Source organism: Phocoena sinus, chromosome 10 (assembly GCF_008692025.1).
Source record: "Phocoena sinus isolate mPhoSin1 chromosome 10, mPhoSin1.pri, whole genome shotgun sequence".
Classification (NCBI taxonomy): Eukaryota; Metazoa; Chordata; class Mammalia; order Artiodactyla; family Phocoenidae; genus Phocoena; species Phocoena sinus.
In genome coordinates, this window is record NC_045772.1 from 36,164,173 (window position 1) to 36,186,592 (window position 22,420).

Sequence of the window (22,420 nt, forward strand, 5' to 3'; positions counted from 1 at the left end):
CTTCCTTGGCTCCACTGTAAGTGACCAAGTAGCCTACAGAGGATTTGAATGGACACTAGCCCTTCCCTGGAGCACATGCCCTAGATAACAGCCTGCAGAGTCACAAGTAAATGAAAGTTCATAATAAGAATCCTCTAATGGCCCTTGTGATAAACAGTTTCCCTGCCTCCCAAAGCCTTCCCTTGGTGTGCTCCTTAGATAAGACACTCAAGAAGCATATCAAGCCCCTACTCCTTTTGGTTTGAATTGATTAATCTGGACTTAGCCCAAAGCACTCCAGCTATGGACTTTATTAAAGGCATGTGCGCCAGGTCCTGCCATCTCTCTGCCTGCATCCTGCCTTGACCTCCTCATGTGGCCTCTTAAGGCATGCCATGTACCTTCTCCAGGAAGTAATAAACTTCTCTATCTCAATTCCCTTGTGATCTTCTGTTAAACCAAGGCTCACCCTCCAAGACCCCAGGGCTCTACTTTAAAAATGATAATTTAACAAGGTCACAAAGGTAGACCACATGCAAAGGGAATGTGCTAAACATTTTATATGCAAGAACTCATTTAATGAGTCATAGATGAGAGACCTGATGTTCAGAGAATTTGAATGCCACACAGCCAGTAAATGGCAGAGCTCAAGATTCTCTGTTCTATCTAATTCAAAGTTTATTTTGCTGAACCACCTTGCAATCCTAGAACTTTCAAAATATAAAATACAGCCATCCTTTGTATCCCAGAAGACAAAACATAACATAGATTTGAGTGCAAAAATATTAGACAGGAAATAAATTTTAAAAAGAGGAATTACTAACAGGCTAAGGCAGGGTTTGGTAGACCTTTTCTAAAAAAAGCCAGTAGGTAAATATTTTAGGCTTTGTAAGCCATAATATCCCTGTCACAACTCTTTAATTCTATGGTTATAGCAAAAAGCAACCAAAGGCAATACATAAATGAATGAGTGTGGCTGTGTTTCAATAAAATTTTATTTATAAAAGTAGGTAGTGGACCATAGCTTGTGGCCCCCTGGACTAAGAAACTGGATATTTTTAATCATAAAAAATATTGAAAACTATTGAGATTCACATTGTACTTCAAGGCCTATACTCCAAAAGAGCAGTAGGAAGTAGTATAGGAATGACGTGATAAAAAACAAGGTTTACTTGCAAGTAAACCTCAAGGCAAATGTGAAAACCGTTGGCTTTCCTGAAAATACCAAAAAGGAAAACTGCCATTGGGTCTTTAATGTGTAAGATATTGTATAAAGATATAAGCTTGATGGAAAGTTTCTCAGAAACATGTGGTCACTAGTTTATAATCATTTAGAAGTCAGAAGCAAATATTTTGTTTCTAGGTATATATATCCACGTAGAATTATTTTACTGTGAAAAAATCTTTTAGCATCTAAGACATTTGTAAAAACTATTCTCATAAATATCATTATAAGTGAGAAAAATTTACCTCAAATGTTAGTGGATATTAAAATCACTTGAAATGTTCATTAAACATATTGACTCCAGAGCCCCAACCCCAGAGATACTGATTCAGCAAGTCTTGGGTAGAGCACCCCAAGTTATTCTCTTGAGGATGATCCAGACCACACACGAGAAATTCTTAACTAAAGCAACAATTCCATGTATGGCATGTATTATACTAAACATCCAGGAGCTTCTGCGAAGCAGAAAGTAGATTCTGCTGGCTACTAGGGATAGGAAACAACCAGGAATAAGACTTGAAAATAACACTGGTTACCTTCTAAGATGGGATATGGTTCTCGAGAGAGACGTTTATAAGAAGTTTTGTGTTTAGGAGTTGGAGATTAAGAAGCTGCTCCCATCCAGACTGATAGTAAACCAGGGACCTGATCATTTAGCAACCATATCTATTGGCCTCCTGGGCTCCCCAATGTGTTTATTTCCTACTGCTTCTGTAAAAAATTACAACAAACTTACTGGCTTAAAATCCAAAACACTTCATAATCTTGCAGATCTAGAGGTTCAAAGTCTGATATGGGTTTCACTGGGCTAGAACTAAGGTCTTGATGGGGCTGCATTCCTTCTGGAGGCATTAAAGACAATCAATTTCCTTGCCTATTTTAGCTGCTGGAGGTCACCTACACTTCTGTGAGCCCTTCAGCGATCTTCAGATCCAGTACCACAGCATCTTCACATCTCTGACTCTGACTTTTTCTTCTGCATTCTAAAGGGATCTTGTAATTACATTAGGCCTAGACAAATATTCAGGATAATCTACTTTCAAAATCAACTGGTGAGCGAGCTTTATTTCACCTGTAATTTAATTCCCTATTGCCATGTAACAACATATTCACAGACTCTTGGGATTAAGACCCAGACACCGTGGAGAGGAGGAAGTACCCATCATCCTTTCTACCATACCCAGAGAGAAGCTTTCTCTCCAACCACAAGAAAGTAGAGAGTAGGAAAAAAAAAAAGAGATTCCATGAGAAAGTGAGAGTAGGCTCCTAAAAATGTTAAGGGTATTGAAGGTGCCCTGTAAAGCAGCACCTATACATTTAGAGTGTGAGTTGCAGCCCAGTACAATTCAGCAGTGGAAAAACCAGAAGGAAGGAAGCAACACACCACATGAAGCTGCAAAGGGAAATTATATGGTCACAGAGCATGAAATGAAAGACCTATGGTCTGAGAAAGAGAAATAAAAGGATGTTATAGACTGAAGGTGTGTATCTCCCCAGTATTCATGTATTGAAGCCCTAACCTCATGTGGCTATATTTAGAGATGGTACCTCTAAGGAAATAATTAAGGTTAAATGAGGTCGTAAAGGTGGGGCCCTGATCCAATAGGATTAATGTCCTTTTGAGAAGAGACAGCAGAGATCTTTCTCTCCATCCCCATGCAAACACACCAAGGAAGGGCCATGTGAGGACACAGAAGGAAGCTGGCCCTCTCCAAGTCAGGGAGAGATCCTTCACCAGAAACCAAAGGTGCCAGAACTTTATCTTGGACTTCTAGCCTCCGAAACTGTAAGCAAATAAGTATCTGTTGTTTTTTTTTTTTCCACACCGCCCAGTCTGTGATATTTTATGACAGCTTGAGTAGACTAATACAGAGGGAAAAGGAACAAAGGTAGAGGTAAAGAACTATGAGTCCAAGCAAGAATACAGATTCATGTGGCTATCTTACAGATCTCAAAGTTTGGAAAATACATTCCCACAATTAAGCTACTAAGCCAAACCTTATGCCAGGTCAATAGTCAATTTATTCTTTTTTAAATACATGTTTAGAGATATCCCTTGGGAAACATTTTCTATAATAATATTAAGATTAATACCCTCTCATTCTTGTAATAAAACTCATTTTAGGAAAAAACCAAGTATTTGGGAATATTTATTGTGTTTATCCTTACAGGTTATTAATGTATAAAATATATAAACGTGGATAAATCAATGTATTTAGATGCATTCACTTTACAGTTCATTGAAATGAATTTATTCAATAAGATCAAAAATTACTTCAATTTTCAAATTAAAAATTGAAGCCTTGGCTTCCTTGGTGGCGCAGTGGTTGAGAGTCTGCCTGCCAATGCAGGGGACCCGGGTTCGTGCCCCGGTCCGGGAAGATCCCATATGCCGCAGAGCGGCTGGGCCTGAGAGCCATGGCCACTGAGCCTGTGCGTCCGGAGCCTGTGCTCCGCAACGGGAGAGGCCACAACAGTGAGAGGCCCGCATAGTGCAAAAAAAAAAAATTGAAGCCTCACTGAAAAATAAAAAATACCATTGGTCTTCACAGGTCACTCTTTTTATATTCATAAGTCAATCATTTTCTTTGCTTGAATAAATTTGTTTTCAAAACTAAGTGTTTAATATGCATAACACCTTTCACAATATATGAGGTCAAAGAATCATAGAGCTTTAGAATCTGAAAATAACAAGATATTGTATTTTCCATATCCTTCTACTTATCACTAAAGAAATAAGCATTCATAAAACAGACAAAAATGGTCTTATAACCCTATAACCCTCTGGTTTTCTCCTTCCTTATAATTTTGTTTCAGGCTGGAAAGTATGGCAGCCACGTCAAAAGCACACCAGGATAGCTTGGGTACGGAATTATTTAGAAAGGGTTTATGGGAAATAGGCTAACTGGAACCTTGTTTGAACTTGAACAAATACCACCTTGCAGGTATCAATGAATTTAGTAAGCTGAGCCTGAACATGTCAGAACTACATAAAAGATGCTGCTTAAAAGTTAAGTCCATGAACACTGGCCATCTGTTGGTATTCCTTTTACACAGTGTCTAGCGACTTTTACCAAGAAGTTACAGCCATAGTGAACGGGATATGCTGTGTTCAAGGGAAACACCGATTTAAAAAGTAACATTGACTTCTAATAGTCTACTTAGATATTCAAACACATCTGAAACAATGAAATCATAAAACCTTCACATATTTCTATTTATATGTAAGGAAATGCAGTATTATAGAATATCTTACTGCTGAGATATTCTCTGCTTATGGCTGACTTTAAGAAGAGACTCTAAAATGCTAGGTTGTGAGATAAATTTAGCAGTACTATTCTTATCATTATCTTATTCCCTTTTGGGACTAAGAGCTTTGATTACGAGTGACACATATGCCTTCAGAATGTTCAAGATTCGGACAGAGTAAGATTCAGACCAGTAATTGAGACTGATCATACACGTTAGTGCCAAAATTGCAGCCTTTTCACATATAACACTGAACACGGGAGAGGGCAAGAGGGGCGGAAGGGAAAGCTAACAGTTGATTTTCTTACTCCCGTTGACAAAAAAAAGGAAATCCCTAAATGCAGTCGTTCACATATTCCTGAATGTGTTACATTCATAGTGACTGAACTTTGTGGCCTCGTAGTTAGGTTTGACTACCAAGAAAAACGACACTAACACTTTCTGAAATTTGCTTCTTCCTTTACCATCTAATTTGACGAGTCAAGTCAGTCTAACTAGTTAAACCATCCGTCAATATTGATGCCCCCCAATCTACACTATCAGAGCGCTGCCCAACTTGTCTCTCATTCACTTCTCCTCTTGATTCTCATTACGTTTAAATAAGGTAAAAGTAGAAAAATAATCATCCACACTTAATACAACCAGCTCATTCTTACCATTCAAAAGAAAAAGGCAATAGAGAAATTTTATAGTGAAAACACTAATGAATAATAGGAATCAACCCTAAGTTGAAAAAAAAGATGCAAAATTGAGAAAGAGAAAAGCAGTTTTTATTAAGATCTTAATTTAAACTCAAGAGTAAATTTTAACTAAATATAAAGTAGGGTTTTTTTTAGTGTTCTAATAATATATGAATATTTTAAAATGTAAATAATAAAAATGAGTCATAACCATTAAAATAATGTAGTGTCGTCCAAATGTGGGTTGGAAAAGAATTTCCAGACACAAGGCAGAATGTAAAGAAGAGAGAATTTATTAGAGGGAAGAGTGGCTGCCAGAAAAGCAGGCCGACGTCCTAGTAGTCTGGGAGAATAGAGACCGAGCATGTGTTATTGGTCAGTTTTTATAGGCAGAAAACAAAAGAATGGTCCTAGGTGAAATTTTCGTTTACTGACTGGTCAAGGCACATATACCTTCCTTCTACAGGGTGGGAGTGGGACAGGGCATATGCCTTTCCTTATTTGGGACAGGCCCTGTTGCCCAGGTGGGCATCTCCCGGATGGGCTCAGGAATTTCTTAACCATTGCAACATGGTGGGGAGGGCTATTAAGAGTCCAGTAGGGGCTGTAATGCTGAAACTTTTTCAGGCAGGGTCGTCCTTTGTCCTTGAAGCACCACTGTCCTTGGAGCACCACGGTTAGCAGTTCCCCAACCAGAAGTGATGAGATAAAATAAGAAAGAGAAATCATAGGCACATACCAAGTAAAACTGTTTCTTGTATTATAGGAAATTTCAAAGGAAATGTACATAACTTGTAACTCCTGTAATATTAGCCTGAGAAAGTCATGCGGAAGGTTGTGTAAGACATCATGCCTGCTTCACTTATCACCAGCTTGATATCTAGATATCAGGGTGGTCACACCACATCAACACTAACCCAATCTCCTGAGACAATAAAAAGAATATTAGCATAAGCTATTCTCTTAGTCTTCTTCCATTTCAAACTTACTACAGCACCAACTGAGAACTTTACACACAAAAGCCCAAAATTTTGGTTCTCATTTTGTGTTTCAATAGAATGCCACCTCACTGTTGCTTTGTTTACTTAGAATATTTTTTAAAATCACTACCAAACATTATTTATAAAGACACATCAGCTACAATAGCAGTCACAGAAGCTCTAACTTGTAAAGGACACAAAGTTTCACTCTACTGGATACAGAGAATATAAAGAAACATTTAAGACGCTAAGTCCTGAAGGACTGCATGAGAAGAACATGGCACAGCTGTGGAGAAAGACGTTTTTGGAGTTTGGGGAAGCTCAGGAGAAACTCCACAGGGGCTCCAGGGTAGAAGATTGTGCAGTAGTTTAAAGAAAGATTAGAACCTGGGCAAATTAAACAATGATTTAGAAACGTGTCCGGAAGAGAAAAAAACCCAGCCTCTCCAGAGAAGAGAATAGAAAGAGAGAATGAGGTAAAAGGCAAAGTAGAGGGAGACAGATTTCGCATTCAGTATTTAGACGTTTGTTTTTAACCCACATTTCCAAACCTTAGTTCCAACATGAACAAGTAAATAATCTAAATTCCTTGGGCGGAGGAGACAATCTGAACAACAACTACAACAAGACCTAAGAGATAGAAAAGAGTGGGTTCACTCTGGAAAACTTTATCACCTTCCTAGCTCATAGGTCAATAGCTGGGGAATGTTTCTAGGCATTGAAAGCAACTGCAGGATTTTAAGCATAATGACAATTTAAATGAGGCATTCAAACTCTTAAACATTCATATATGTTATTTCACTTAATCACTCAGGAAAGAGTGGTATAGGCAAAGCAGTGTTGTGGAAAATTCATCTGGTTAAAACTTATAAAATCTATGAAAAGAAGCAGGCGATACACTAGGAGTCTGTCACTTAGAACAAAATAATAATAATAATAAAAAACCACTAAGAAGACTGTCGAGGAAAAAATCTGGTACACTTGAGAGAAATAAAGAATTTTAAAGTTACCTTTGGAACCGGAGCACAAGTCAGCCAAACTGAGAGTCGTAGTGGACTTAACAATGACTTTTTGAGGACGGGATTAGTATACACCTCCTGCTTAGGTTTCCATTGGTCCTGAAGATGAAAATACAAAGAAATTCCAAACCATTAGATTCAGAAGCAGGCACCTTCAGGTTTGAAGAAAAGGAGAAAGCAGATGCTACAAGCCAAACACGGTATATAAACCAACGGTTTGCAAAGCTACTCTATCAGCATCACCTGAGAACTGATAGATATTCAAGTCACCTGGCTCTCCCCCATCTACTAAATCACTTACTCCTGCCGTAGAGCCCCTGAGTCTGCGGTTTAACAAGCTCTCCTGGTGATTCTGATGTATGCTCAAGCTTAAGAGCCACTGGTATAGCTAGTGTTATACAAGCAAGGGAAATCACTGATTTCAGTTCAAGATCTGAGAGAGCAGCTTCTTGAGAAAAGAGACTCAGTCAAAAATCCTAATTGGATCATTCCAGAGGGTAATTAAATACTTCAGTTTGCCCATGCCCAAACAATGCAATCTTCTTAGAAATGACTCTCCTGAAAAGATATAGGAAGAGAAATTTAATACAAAACTCAATGTCAATAGTATTTTATAACACCAAATCAATTTGATTTTTTATTTCCCTCTTTTGGAATTACCCATTGCCAACTCCTCCTCCTAAACACACAATCTGCTATATTACAAGAAAGAACTTTTATGCCCAGGGAAAGGAAGGTATTTGATAAAGTTTTGTTCTATCATAACATGTAGCAATACTTTCCTGCAGATTCATATTGAACTGAAGAATATACTCTATAATATTTCATTTAATAATATTTTTTATTAGAACCAAAAAACCTAGTTAGCAGAAGGAAAGAAATCATAAGATCAGATCAGAAATAAATGAAAAAGAAATAAAGGAAACAATAGCAAAGATCAATAAAACTAAAAGCTGGTTCTTTGAGAAGATAAACAAAATATATAAACCATTAGCCAGACTCATCAAGAAAAAAAGGGAGAAGACTCAAATCAATAGAATTAGAAATTTAAAAAAAAGTAACAACTGACACTGCAGAAATACAAAGGATCATGAGACATTACTACAAGCAACTATATGCCAAAAAAATGGACAACCTGGAAGAAATGGACAAATTCTTAGAAAGCACAATCTTCCAAGACTGAACCATGAAGAAATAGAAAATATAAACAGACCAATCACAAGCACTGAAGTTTAAAGTGATTAAAAATCTTCCAACAAACAAAAGCCCAGGACCAGATGGCTTCACAGGTGAATTCTACCAAACATTTAGAGAAGAGCTAACACCTATCCTTCTCAAACTCTTCCAAAATATAGCAGAGGCAAGAACACTCCCGAACTCATTCTAGCAAGCCACCATCACCCTGACACTAAAACCAGACAAAGATGTCACAAAAAAAGAAAACTACAGGCCAATATCACTGATGAACATAGGAGTAAAAATCCTCAACAAACTACTAGCAAACAATCCCACGGCACATTAAAAGGGCCATATACCATGGTCAGCTGGGGTTTATCCCAGGTATGCAAGGATTCTTCAATATATGCAAATCAATCAATGTGATACACCATATTAACAAATTGAAGAATAAAAACCAAATGATCATCTCAATAGATGCAGAGAAAGCTTTTGACAAAATTCAACACCCATTTATGATAAAAACCCTCCAGAAAGTAGGCATAGAGGGAACTTACCTCAACATAATAAAGGCCAGACATGACAAACCCACAGCCAACATCATTCTCAATGCTGAAAAACTCTAACCATTTCCTCTAAGATCAGGAACAAGACAAGGTTGTCCACCCTCACCACTATTATTCAACATAGTTTTGGAAGTTTTAGCCACAGCAATCAGAGAACAAAAAGATATAAAAGGAATCCAAACAGGAAAAGAAGCAGCTGTCACAATTTGCAGATGGCATGACACTATACACAGAGAATCCTAAAGATGCTACCAGAAAACTACTAGGGCTAATCAATGAATTTGGTAAAGTTGCAGTATACAAAATAAATGCACAGAAATCTCTTGCATTCCTATACACTAATGATGAAAAATCTGAAAGAGAAATTAAGGAAACACTCACATTTACCACTACAACAAAAAGAATAAAATACCTAGGAATAAACCTACCTAAGGAGACAAAAGACCTGTATGCAGAAAACTATAAGACACTGATGAAAGAAATTAAAGATGGGGGGCTTCCGGGAAGATGGCGGAAGAGTAAGACGCGGAGATCACCTTCCTCCCCACAGATACACCAGAAAGGAGGCTCGGGCTTCGGTCGGAGCGCCGGGAGAGGACTGGGGTTGGCGGCGTGAACACAGCCTGCACGGAGTTAGTGCGCCACGGCTAGCCGGGAGGGAGTCCTGGGAAAAGTCTGGACCTGCCGAAGAGGCAAGAGACTTTTTTTTCCCTCTTTGTTTCCTGGTGCGCGAGGAGAGGGGATTAAGATCCCTGCTTAAAGGAGCTACAGAGACAGGCCCCAGCCGTGGCTAAAAGCGCGAACCTCAGAGACGGGCGCGAGCCGCGGCAAAAAGCGCGGACCCCAGAGACGGGCGGGAGACGCTAAGGCTGCTGCTGCCGCCACCAAGGGGCCTGTGTGCGAACACAGGTCACTATGTACACCCCTCTTCCGGGGAGCCTGTGCAGCCCGCCACTGCCAGTTTCTCGGGATCCAGGGACAACTTCCCCGGGAGAACGCACGGCTGCCCTCAGGCTGGTGCAACGTCACGCCGGCCTCTGCCGCCGCAGGCCCGCCCCGCACGCCGTGCCCCTACCCTCCTCCCCAGCCTGAGTGCGCCAGAGTCCCCAATCAGCGGCTCCTTTAACCCCGTCCTGTCTGAGCAAAAAACAGACGCCCTCCGGCGTCCTGCATGCAGAGGCGAGGCCAAATCCAAAGCTGAGCCCCGGGGACCTGTGAGAACAAAGAAGTGAAAGGGAAATCTCTCCCAGCAGCCTCAGAAGCAGCGGATTAAAGCTCCACGATCAACTTGATGTTCCCTGAATCTGTGGAATACATGAATAGACAACGAATCATCCCAGATTGAGGAGGTGGACCTCGAGAGCAAGATCTATGATTTTTTTCCCCTTTTCCTCTTTTTGTGAGTGTGTATGTGTATGCTTCTTTGTGAGATTTTGTCTGTATAGCTTTGCTTCCACCACTTGTCCTAGGGTTCTATCTGTCCTTTTTTGTTTTTTTTTAAAATTTTTTTCTTAATAATTAATTTTAATAATTTTATTATACTTTACCTTCTTTCTTTCTTCCTTCCTTCCTTCCTTTCGACAACGAATCATCCCAAATTGAGAAGATGGACTTTGAGAGCAAGATTTATGATTTTTTCCCCTTTACCTCTTTTTGTTAGGGTGTATGTGTACGCTTCTGTGTAAGATTTTGTCTGTATAGCTTTGCTTCCACCATTTGTCCTAAGGTTCTAACCATCCCTTTTTTTTCTAAATATTTTTAATTTAATAACTTTATTATATTTTATTTTATTTTACCGTATCTTCTTTCTTTCTTTCTTTTTTTCTTCCTTCCCTCCTTCCTTCCTCCCTCCCTCCCTCCTTTCCTTTTCCTGCTTTCCTTCTTTTCTTCTTTCTTTCTTCCTTCCTTCCTTCCCTCCTTTCTTTCCTTCTTTCTTTCCCTCTTTCTTTCCTTCTTTCTTTCCTCCTACTTCTACTAATTCTTTCTCTCTACTTTTTCTCCCTTTTATTCTGAGCTGTGTGTATGAAAAGCTCTTGGTGCTGCAGCCAGGAGTCAGTGCTGTGCCTCTGAGGTGGGACAGCCAACTTCAGGACACTGGTCCACAAGAGACCTCCCAGTTCCACATAATATCAAATGGCGAAAATCTCCCAGAGATCTCCATCTCAACACCAGCACCCAGCTTCCCTCAACGCCCAGCAAGCTACAGTGCTGGACAACCTATGCCAAACAACAAGCAAGACAGGAACACAACACCCCCCATTAGCAGAGAAGCTGCCTAAAATCATAATAAGTCCACGGACACCCCAAAACACACCACCAGACGTGGACCTGCCCACTAGAGAGACAAGATCCAGCCTCATCCACCAGAACAGAGGCACTAGTCGCCTCCACCAGGAAGCCTACACAACCCACTGAACCAACCTTAGCCACTGCAGACAGACATCAAAAACAACGGGAACTACGAAAGTGCAGCCTGCAAAAAGGAGACCCCAAACACAGTAAGATAAGCAAAATGAGAAGACAGAAAAACACACAGCAGATGAAGGAGCAAGATAAAAATGTACGAGACCTAAAAAATGAAAAGGAAATAGGCAGTCTACCTGAAAAAGAATTCAGAATAATGATAGTAAAGATGATCCAAAATCTTGGGCACAGAATGGACAAAATGCAAGAAACATTTAACAAGGACGTAGAAGAACTAAAGATGAAACAAACAATGATGAACAACACAATAAATGAAATGAAAAAGACTATAGATGGGATCAATAGCAGAATAACTGAGGTAGAAGCATGGATAAGTGACCTGGAAGATAAAATAGTGGAAATAACTACTGCAGAGCAGAATAAAGGAAAAAGAATGAAAAGACCTGAGGACAGTCTCAGAGACCTCTGGGACAACATTAAATGCACCAACATTCGAATTATAGGGGTTCCAGAAGAAGAGAAAAAGAAAGGGACTGAGAAAATATTTGAAGAGCTTATAGTTGAAAACTTCCCTAATATGGGAAAGGACATAGTTAATCACGTCCAGGAAGCACAGAGAATCCCATACAGGATAAATCCAAAGAGAAATATGCCAAAACACATATTAATCAAACTGTCAAAAATTAAATACAAAGAAAGCATATTAAAAGCAGCAAGGGAAAAACAACAAATAACACACAAGGGAATCCCCATAAGGTTAACAGCTGATCTCTCAGCAGAAACTCTGCAAGCCAGAAGGGACTGGCAGGACACACTGAAAGTGATGAAGGAGAAAAACCTGCAACCAAGACTACTCTACCCAGCAAGGATCTCATTCAGATTTGATGGAGAAATTAAAACCTTTACAGACAAGCAAAAGCTGAGAGAGTTCAGCACCATCAAACCAGCTTTACAACAAATGCTAAAGGAACTTCTCTAGGCAAGAAACACAAGAGAAGGAAAAGACCTATAATAACAAACCCAAAACAATTTAGAACATGGGAATAGGAACATACACATTGATAATTACCTTAAATGTAAATGGACTAAATGCTCCCACCAAAACACACAGATTGGCTGAATGGATACTAAAACAAGACCCATATATTTGCTGTCTACAAGAGACCCACTTCAGACCTAGAGGCACATACAGACTGAAACTAAGGGGAGGGAAAAAGATATTCCATGCAAATGGAAACCAAAAGAAAGCTGGAGTAGCAATTCTCATATCAGACAAAATAGACTTTAAAATAAAGACTATTAGAAGAGACAAAGAAGGACACTACATAACGATCAAGGGATCGATCCAAGAAGAAGATATAACAATTGTAAATATTTATGCACCCAACATAGGAGCACCTCAATACATAAGGCAAATACTAACAGCCATAAAAGGGGAAATCGACAGTAACACATTCATAGTAGGGGACTTCAACACTCCACTTTCACCAATGGACAGATCATCCAAAATGAAAATAAATCAGGAAACACAAGCTTTAAATGATACATTAAACAAGATGGGCTTAATTGATACTTATAGGACACTCCATCCAAAAACAACAGAATACACATTTTTCTCAAGTGCTCATGGAACATTCTCAAGGATAGATCATATCTTGGGTCACAAATCAAGCCTTGGTAAATTTCAGAAAATTGAAATTGTATCAAGTATCTTTTCCGACCACAACGCCATGAGACTAGATATCAATTACAGGAAAAGATCTGTAAAAAATACATACATATGGAGGCTAAACAATACACTACTTAATAATCAAGTGATCACTGAAGAAATCACAGAGGAAATTAAAAAATACCTAGAAACAAATGAAAATAGAGACACGATGACCCAAAACCTATGGGATGCAGCAAAAGCAGTTCTAAGAGGGAAGTTATAGCAATACAAGCCCACCTGAAGAAGCAGGAAACATCTCGAATAACCAACCTAACTTGCACCTCAAGCAATTAGGGAAAGAAGAACGAAAAATCCCCAAAATTAGCAGAAGGAAAGAAATCATAAAAATCAGATCAGAAAAAATGAAAAAGAAATGAAGGAAACAATAGCAAAGATCAATAAAACTAAAAGCTGGTTCTTTGAGAAGATAAACAAAATAGATAAACCATTAGCCAGACTCATCAAGAAAAAAAGGGAGAAGACTCAAATCAGTAGAATTAGAAATGAAAAAGGACAAGTAACAACTGACACTGCAGAAATACAGAAGATCATGAGAGATTACTACAAACAACTCTATGCCAATAAAATGGACAATCTGGAAGAAATGGACAAAGTTTTAGAAACGCACACCCTGCCAAGACTGAATCAGGAAGAAATAGAAAATATAAACAGACCAATCACAAGCACTGAAATTGAAACTGTGATTTAAAATCTTCCAACAAACAAAAGCCCAGGACCAGATGGCTTCACAGGTGAATTTTATCACACACTGAGAGAAGAGCTAACACCTATCCTTCTCAAACTCTTCCAAAATATAGCAGAGGGAAGAACACTCCCAAATTCCTTCTACGAGGCCACCATCACCTTGATACCAAAACCAGACAAGGATGTCACAAAGAAAGAAAACTACAGGCCAATATCACTGATGAACATAGATGCAAAAATCCTCAACAAAATACTACCAAACAGAATCCAACAGCACATTAAAAGGATCATACACGATGATCACGTGGGGTTTATTCCAGGAAAGTAAGGATTCTTCAATATACGCAAATCAATCAATGTGATAAACCATATTAACAAATTGAAGGAGATAAACCATATGATCATCTCAACAGATGCAGAGAAAGCTTTTGACAAAATTCAACACCCATTTATGATAAAAACCCTCCAGAAAGTAGGCATAGAGGGAACTTTCCTCAACATAATATAGGCCATATATGACAAGCCCACAGCCAACATCATCCTCAATGGTGAAAAACTAACACCATTTCCACTAAGATCAGGAACAAGACAAGGTTGCCCACTCTCACCACTCTTAGTCAACATAGTTTTGGAAGTTTTAGCCGCAGCAATCAGAAGAAAAGGAAATAAAAGGAATCCAAATCAGGAAAGAAGAAGTAAAGCTGTTACTGTTCGCAGATGACATGATACTCTACATAGAGAATCCTAAAGATGCTACCAGAAAACTACTAGAGCTAATCAATGAATTTGGTAAAGTAGCAGGACACAAAATTAATGCACAGAAATCTCTGGCATTCCTATACACTAATGATGAAAACTCTGAATGTGAAATCAAGAAAACACTCCCATTTACCACGGCAACAAAAATAATAAAATATCTAGGAATAAACCTACCTAAGGAGACAAAAGACCTGTATGCAGAAAATTATAAGACACTGATGAAAGAAATTAAAGATGATACAAACAGATGGAGAGATATACCATGTTCTTGGATTGGAAGAATCAACATTGTGAAAATGACTCTACTTCCCAAAGCAATCTATAGATTCAATGGAATCCCTATCCAACTACCACTGGCATTTTTCACAAAACTAGAACAAAAAATTTCACAATTTGTATGGAAACACAAAAGACCCTGAATAGCCAGAGCAATCTTGAGAGCCAAAAACGGAGCTGGAGGAATCAGGCTTCCTGACTTCAGACTATACTACAAAGCTACAGTAATCAAGACGGTATGGTACTGGCATAAAAACAGAAAGATAGATCAATGGAACAGGATAGAAAGCCCAGAGATAAGCACATATGGTCACCTTATCTTTGATAAAGGAGGCAGGAATGTACAGTGGAAAAAGGACAGCCTCTTCAATAAGTGGTGCTGGGAAAACTGGACAGCTACATGTAAAACTATCAGATTAGATCACTCCCTAACACCATACACAAAAATTAGCTCAAAATGGATTAAAGACTTAAATGTAAGGCCAGAAACTATCAAACTCTTAGAGGAAAACATAGGCAGAACACTCTATGATATAAATCACAGCAAGATCCTTTTTGACCCACCTCCTAGAGAAATGGAAATAAAAACAAAAATAAACAAATGGGACCTAATGAAACTTCAAAGCTTTTACACAGCAAAGGAAACCATAACCAAGACCAAAAGACAACCCTCAGAATGGGAGATAACATTTGCAAATGAAGCAACTGACAAAGGATTAATCTCCAAAATTTATGAGCAGCTCATGCAGCTCAATAACAAAAAAGCAAACAACCCAATCCAAAAATGGGCAGAAGACCGAAATAGACATTTCTCCAAAGAAGATATACAGACTGCCAACACACACATGAAAGAATGCTCAACATCATTAATCATTAGAGGAATGCAAATCAAAACTACAATGAGATATCATCTCACACCAGTCAGAATGGCCATCATCAAAAAATGTAGAAACAATAAATGCTGGAGAGGGTGTGGAGAAAAGGGAACACTCTTGCACTGCTGGTGGGAATGTGAATTGGTTCAGCCACTATGGAGAACAGTGTGGAGGTTCCTTAAAAAACTACAAATAGAACTACCATATGACCCAGCAATCCCACTACTGGGCATATACCCTGAGAAAACCATAATTCACAAAGAGTCATGTACCAAAATGTTCATTGCAGCTCTATTTACAATAGCCCGGAGATGGAAACAACCTAAGTGCCCCTCATTGGATGAACAGATAAAGAAGATGTGGCACATATATACAATGGAATATTACTCAGCCATAAAAAGAAACTAAATTAAAAAAAAAAAAGAAACTAAATTGAGCTGTTTGTAATGAAGTGGATAGACCTAGAGTCTGTCATACAGAGTGAAGTAAGTCAGAAAGAGAAAGACAAATACCGTATGCTAACACATATATATGGAATTTTTTTTAAAAATGTCATGAAGAACCTAGGGGTATGACAGTAATAAAGACACAGACCTACTGGAGAAGGGACTTGAGGATATGGGGAGGGGGAAGGGTAAGCTGTGACAAAGTGAGAGAGAGGCACGGACATTTATACACTAACAAACGTAAGGTAGGTAGCTAGTGGGAGGCAGCCGCATGGCACAGGGAGATCAGTTTGGTGCTTTGTGACCGCCTGGAGGCGTGGGATAGGGAGGGTTGGAGGGAGGGAAACGCAAGAGGGAAGAGATATGGGAACATATGTATATGTATAACTGATTCACTTTGGTATAAAGCAGAAACTAACACACCATTGTAAAGCAATTATACTCCAATAATGATGGGGGAAAATGTATATATATTAAAAAAAAGAAATTAAAGATGATACAAACAGATGGAGAGATATACCATCTTCTTGGATTGGAAAAATTAACATTGTGAAAATGACTATAGTACCCAAAGCAATCTACAGATTCAATGCAATCCCTATCAAGCTACCAATGGCATTTTTCACAAAACAAGAACAAAAAATTTCACAATTTGTATGGAAACACAAAAGACCCTGAATAGCCAAAGCAATCTGAGAAAGAAAAACGGAGCTGGAGGAATCAGGCTCCATGACTTCAGACAATACTACAAAGCTACAGTAAATAAGACAGTATAGTAGTGGCACAAAAACAGAAACATAGATCAATGGAACAGAATAGGAAGCCCAGAGATAAAACCATGCACATATGGTTACCTTATCTTTGATAAAGGAGGTAAGAGTATACAATGGAGAATAGACAAGTGGTGCTGGGAAATCTGGACAGCTACATGGAAAAGAATGAAACTAGAACACTCCCTACCACCATACACAAAAATAAACTCAAAATGGATTAAAGACCTAAATGTAAGGCCAGACACTATAAAACTCTTAGAGGAAAACATAGGCAGAACACTCTATGACATAAATCACAGCAAGATCCTTTCTGACACACCTCCTAGAGAAATCAAAATAAAAACAAAAATAAACAAATGGGACCTAATGAAACTTCAAAGCTTTTGCACAGCAAAGGAAAACTTAAACAAGATGAAAAGACAATCCTCAGAATGGGAGAAGATATTTACCAATGAAGCAACTGACAAAGCATTAATCTCCAAAATATACAAGCCGTTCATGCACTGCAAGATCAAATGAACAAACAACCCAATCCAAAAATGGGCAGAAGACCTAAACAGACAGCTTTCCAGAGAAGATACAGTTTGCCAACAAGCCCATGCTCAACATCGCTAATCATTAGAGAAATGCAAGTCAAAACTATAATGAGGTATCACCTCACACCAGTCAGAATGGCCATCATCAAAAAATCTACAAACAATAAATGCTGGAGAGGGTGTGGAGAAAGGGATCCCTCTTGCACTGTTGGTGGGAAAGTAAATTGATACAGCCACTATGGAAAACACTATGGATATTCCTTAAAAAACTAAAAATAGAACTACCATACGACCCAGCAATATCACTCGTGGGCATATGCCCTGAGAAAATCATAATTCAAAAAATGTCATGTACCACAATGTTCATTGCAGCTCTACTTACAATAGCCAGGACATGGAAGCAGCCTAAGTGTCCATCGACAGATGAATGGCTAAAGGAGATGTGGCACATATATACAGTGGAATACTCAGCCATAAAAAGAAATGAAATTGAGTTATTTGTAGTGAGGTGGATGGACCTAGGGTCTGTCATACAGAGTGAAGTCAGTCAGAAAGAGAAAAACAAATACCATATGCTAACACATATATATGGAATCTAAAAAAAAAAAAAAAAAAAAAAAAAAAGGTTCTGAAGAACCTAGGGGAAGGACTGGAATAAAGAGGCAGCTGTAGAGAATGGACTTGAGTACATGTGGAGGGGGAAGGGTAAGCTGGGACGAAGTAAGAGAGTGGCATAGACATATATACACTACCAAATGTAAAACAGATAGCTAGTGGGAAGCAGCTGCACAGCACAGGGAGATCAGCTTGGTGCTCTGTGGCCTAGAGGGGTAGGATAGGGAGAGTGGGAGGGAGATGCAAGAGGGAATAGATATGGAGATATATGTATATGTACAGCTGATTCACTTTGTTTTAAAGCAGAAACTAACACACCATTGTAAAGCAATTATACTCCAATAAAGATGTTACAAAATATATATTTTATTATTATTATATTCAGAATTGCTCCTCTCCTAGACTTTGTTTTTTCAGCACAGGCCTAGCCAAGTGTTTCTAAACTACTTTGACTAATGCTATAAAAATCCATCTCATAGTACCTATGAATCTTTACTATGAGAAGGATCAATATTATATACTTGACTAAAGATATGATTTTATTTTAAAGTGTAGAATGTTCTAATTTCCCCATAGAACATCAGACTTTTCAAAAGAAAAAAAAAATAAGAGAAAAACTAAAATCATTAAAGCTTTGATCTCTTACTCATTTTACTCAGTTTCAAAGTCAGGCTAGTTATAAAAGTTCTAGACATGCCACATTATGTTTTATTTCTGCACTATTACTTTACTTTCATATAGAATTTGGGAATCATATCAAAGGAAATATTTGAAACCATTCCAGACTCTAGGTTAGTGTGATGCAGCTTTTATTTATTTATGAAATTTCCCATCCTGTAACTATCCAAGTTTTGTTAAAGTTGGTGATCTGAAAAAGAAGGGCCAGTTATCAAATATTCCCAAATTGTGAAGGTTTTTATGAAAAGATCCATCCTTCTGCTCTGATCTAATTGCTTTATGGGGATCCCCATAAAATTAGTCAAGGAAAACTTGTGCTTCCAAATAGTATATTTGCAAGCTCTTTTGCCAGGAGCAGAGGTGCTCAGAAACACCTTCATGAGAATCATCCTTTCATTGGCAAGGAAATTCCTCAAGTTGTCAATTCAAAGTCATTTATGCTCTATGTTGAGATTAGATCTTTCATCTTCTACTAAAAAGATGGAAAACATCTGACTATTACCATTACAATTGTTTCCTCAAGTAGCCATCAAAACTTAAGGAGAGGAGGCTTCAAAATATTTAGATGTCACTAAAATGATATTCATGCTTTCATAATGTAACAGGGTTATTGAAATGGTTTTTATATACAGAACATTATCACATTTATTCAATTTTATTATGTTTTTTACACACATAAACAATGGAAAGGAGAAATGAGATTTCAGAACTTCATATTTCCATAGTACACAGCCATATTGAGTAGCTGAACCTTTATTATACAAGTGATGTAGACGCCAAAGGAACAGCCATATTTTCATTTAAAATCATGCCAAAGTTAAAATTGTTACACCAATAATGTTCTCTCATACTCACCAAATGTATCTTTTCCCCCATTCTAATTTTGGAGGGAAAGTTAGAAGCCTTAAAAAGCATTGTTTCCAACATTTAAAATTTAATATCTTCTTATCCTCCTTCCCTTCAAACAAAAGAAGAGGAGAGCTCAAATAACTGAATTTTCCAAATTAGAAACACACACACACACACACACACACACACACACACACACACACACATAGAAGCCAGGACATATAGCACTTCATACAATTCAGGTAATCAAGAATGCTAGGCAATATTCAATGGCATGGTGTTAAGTAATAGATGAGTAATAGAGAATCTCTGAATCTGGATAGCAAGACTCAATATTACCAAAAAGTTAATTCTCTCCATTACACTTTATATATTTTATAAATCCATCTAATTATAATTAAAATCCATAGGAGATTTTCTTGTAAAACTTAATAAGATGGTGCTGATACATAGCTGTACTAGATAATGTGGGACAATACTCCAGATACAGGGAAAAGAAAACAACCCTATTTAATACTGGGAAAATTAAACAGAGAGGTAATTTGCAGAAAAAGAAATATATAGAAGATCCTTAGACTTTCCAGTGATCAGAGAACTGCAAATTAAAATAGTAATGGGATATCATTTTTCCACCCAATTCGTCCAAAAAATTTAAAAAAATAAAAAATAAACCAATACCCAATGCTGGTAGAGGTATAGTGAAATAGGCATCAACAGGTAACGTTTCACAGTACCTATCAAAATCTAAAATACTTACATGTTTTGACATAACAAATTCTTACTCAGAATCTATCCTTCAGAAATACTTAAACAGAAAGAAAAATATAAAAGTAGATTCAACGCAACATTTTTACAGGAAAGCATCAGAACAATAAAGTTCCATGTCTGACAATGGATGACAAAGGGATGGCAATGTGCCCATGATATGTAGGCTGTCTGTTTTATTATATTTTCAAAAAGAAACATGATGTACATATACATAAAGATATGCATGTTATTAAAAAATTTATAAATGCATAGGGAACAATCTGAAAGGATGTTAACAATAACATAAGCGTAATAATAAAAATAACTAAGATCAAGTAATCACTATATGCTAGGTACTGTATTATATATTTTTTCATATATTATCTCAATTAATCCTCCTATCAACCTTGTGACTATGTGGGACTATTTAATAAATATGGAACCTGAACATAAACATCCAAGTTTCCACAATATTACACTGTGGAGTGGAAATAGGGATGAGGGTGAGTACCCAAGTAAGGTAGATTTATTTATACTTTTATATTGTTGGAATTTTAAAGAAAGCATGCATATGTTAGTTTACTAATTAAAAATGAAAAACCAAAATAGTTCTACTACAACACAGAGCATGTTAAATACTACAAGCAATGTGGTAATAGGTTTCAAAGAAGAGAGAGAAGAATTCTGACTGAATAATAAGAATCATTATGAAGGAAGTAACATTTGAAATAGGCCATGAAAGATGGGTAGGGTTTTAAAAGGTAGAGAGTACTTCAACAGACCCTCAAAAGGAATGACAAAAGAGCAAAAAATTAAGTGCAAGATGAATACAGGGAACAGCAAAGAACTGCTTAATGGGATCTGAAGAAGTATTTAACAGAATAGCAAGAGAAAGAAGAATAGAGCTATAGGAGGGCTTAAATGATTCTGATATGTCCAAGAAATGACAAGGTAGAGTAGGAGATAAGTAAGAGGCAAGAGGGCTTAAAGCATTTTGATTTATTTAAAAAATGACTAGAAAGTTAGCCCTTTGGATTAAACTAAAATACAGATTCTTCAAAGAGGTGATTCCCAACCTACAGGCCACAGATCTTTGGAAGTGGGCAAGGTTTTTGCAAGATGTTCACAAACCCATAAACTCAATAAAATTATTTTTAAATGTCTACAGTCTAATTATCTTGAATTTTCAAAGTGGGCCTGCTTTCAGGCTGGATGTCCCAATAGAAAAGGTGATGTGGTCAGTTTCTTACTTTTTTCCATCTGAGGCTCTCATTTCTGCTTCCCCACTCCATAGGCTGTATCCAGGTCTTCAGGATTGAAACAGGGGAAGAAAAAGAGGCAAAGGACAAAAAAAACCTCCCTTGACTGGCACAGATACAATTTGGTGTTGGTTTCCCTTGGGCTTGCCAATGCAAAATATATAAATATTCTTTCTACAGGAGCATATTTATGGGTTCTTCAAAACACTTCCATTGCTGGGGGCTCTCACTAGCAGTTGCCTTAGCCAAGGCTCTTCATCCTGTGGGTGAATGCCCTTTGTTCAAGATTTTATGAAAAAGATTTTATTTGGGGGTCACCTCATTCCTCTTGAACAAAAGCCTACATTTTTCCTGGAAAATGGATCATCCTTGGCCTGGAATAACTCTGGGCATACAAAGTGTTCCCAAAGCTACTATGTCTCATTGTTCTATTATGAGAGCCGCTCCCTGGTCACAGTCTCTTATATCTGGGCCTTCTCAGGTGCAGATATGAAACTATATTCATTCAGCCAACTGGAGACACAGGTGAAATTCTTCAATTTGTCTCTGAAGCCCCTCTAGGGCTTATGTAAGGAGGAAACAGCCTCTTCAAGGTGAAAGAAGGGGTCAACAGCATTCTAGAAATTCTTTCCATAGAGACCATGTGACTCTAAAAACCTAAAGTATTTACAATCTTTACAGAAAAATTTTGCCAATCCTCATCATACAGCATCAACTCTTTGTGTCTGGCTTCTGTCCCTAAGCTTGCCTTAAAGATTCATCTGTGTTGTTACATATCTTTATGTTGTTTCAATTATTCACCCCTTATTATTGCTGAGTAGTATTCCACTGTATAAATATAACAATTTGTTTATCAACTCCTTTATGGATTAAAATTTGTATTTTTTTAAGTT

The 22,420-nt window shown here is 37.8% G+C and overlaps 1 protein-coding gene across 4 annotated transcripts in view; it reads right to left on the reverse strand.

Annotated features, from left to right (window-relative positions):
- Positions 1-22,420, reverse strand: part of TMTC2 (transmembrane O-mannosyltransferase targeting cadherins 2) — an 847,045-nt gene that overhangs the window by 191,857 nt on the left and 632,768 nt on the right. For 3 of the 4 annotated variants that reach the window (XR_004351770.1, XM_032645685.1, XM_032645686.1), the window contains one exon: positions 7,124-7,231. Coding sequence is in view for 2 of the 4 variants with exons in the window: in XM_032645685.1 (XP_032501576.1) it covers positions 7,124-7,231 (108 nt within the window). In the remaining 2 variants the exon portion in view is untranslated. Of the gene's footprint in view, positions 1-7,123; positions 7,232-22,420 lie in introns of those variants that run through there. The other variant, XR_004351769.1, reaches the window with a different exon arrangement.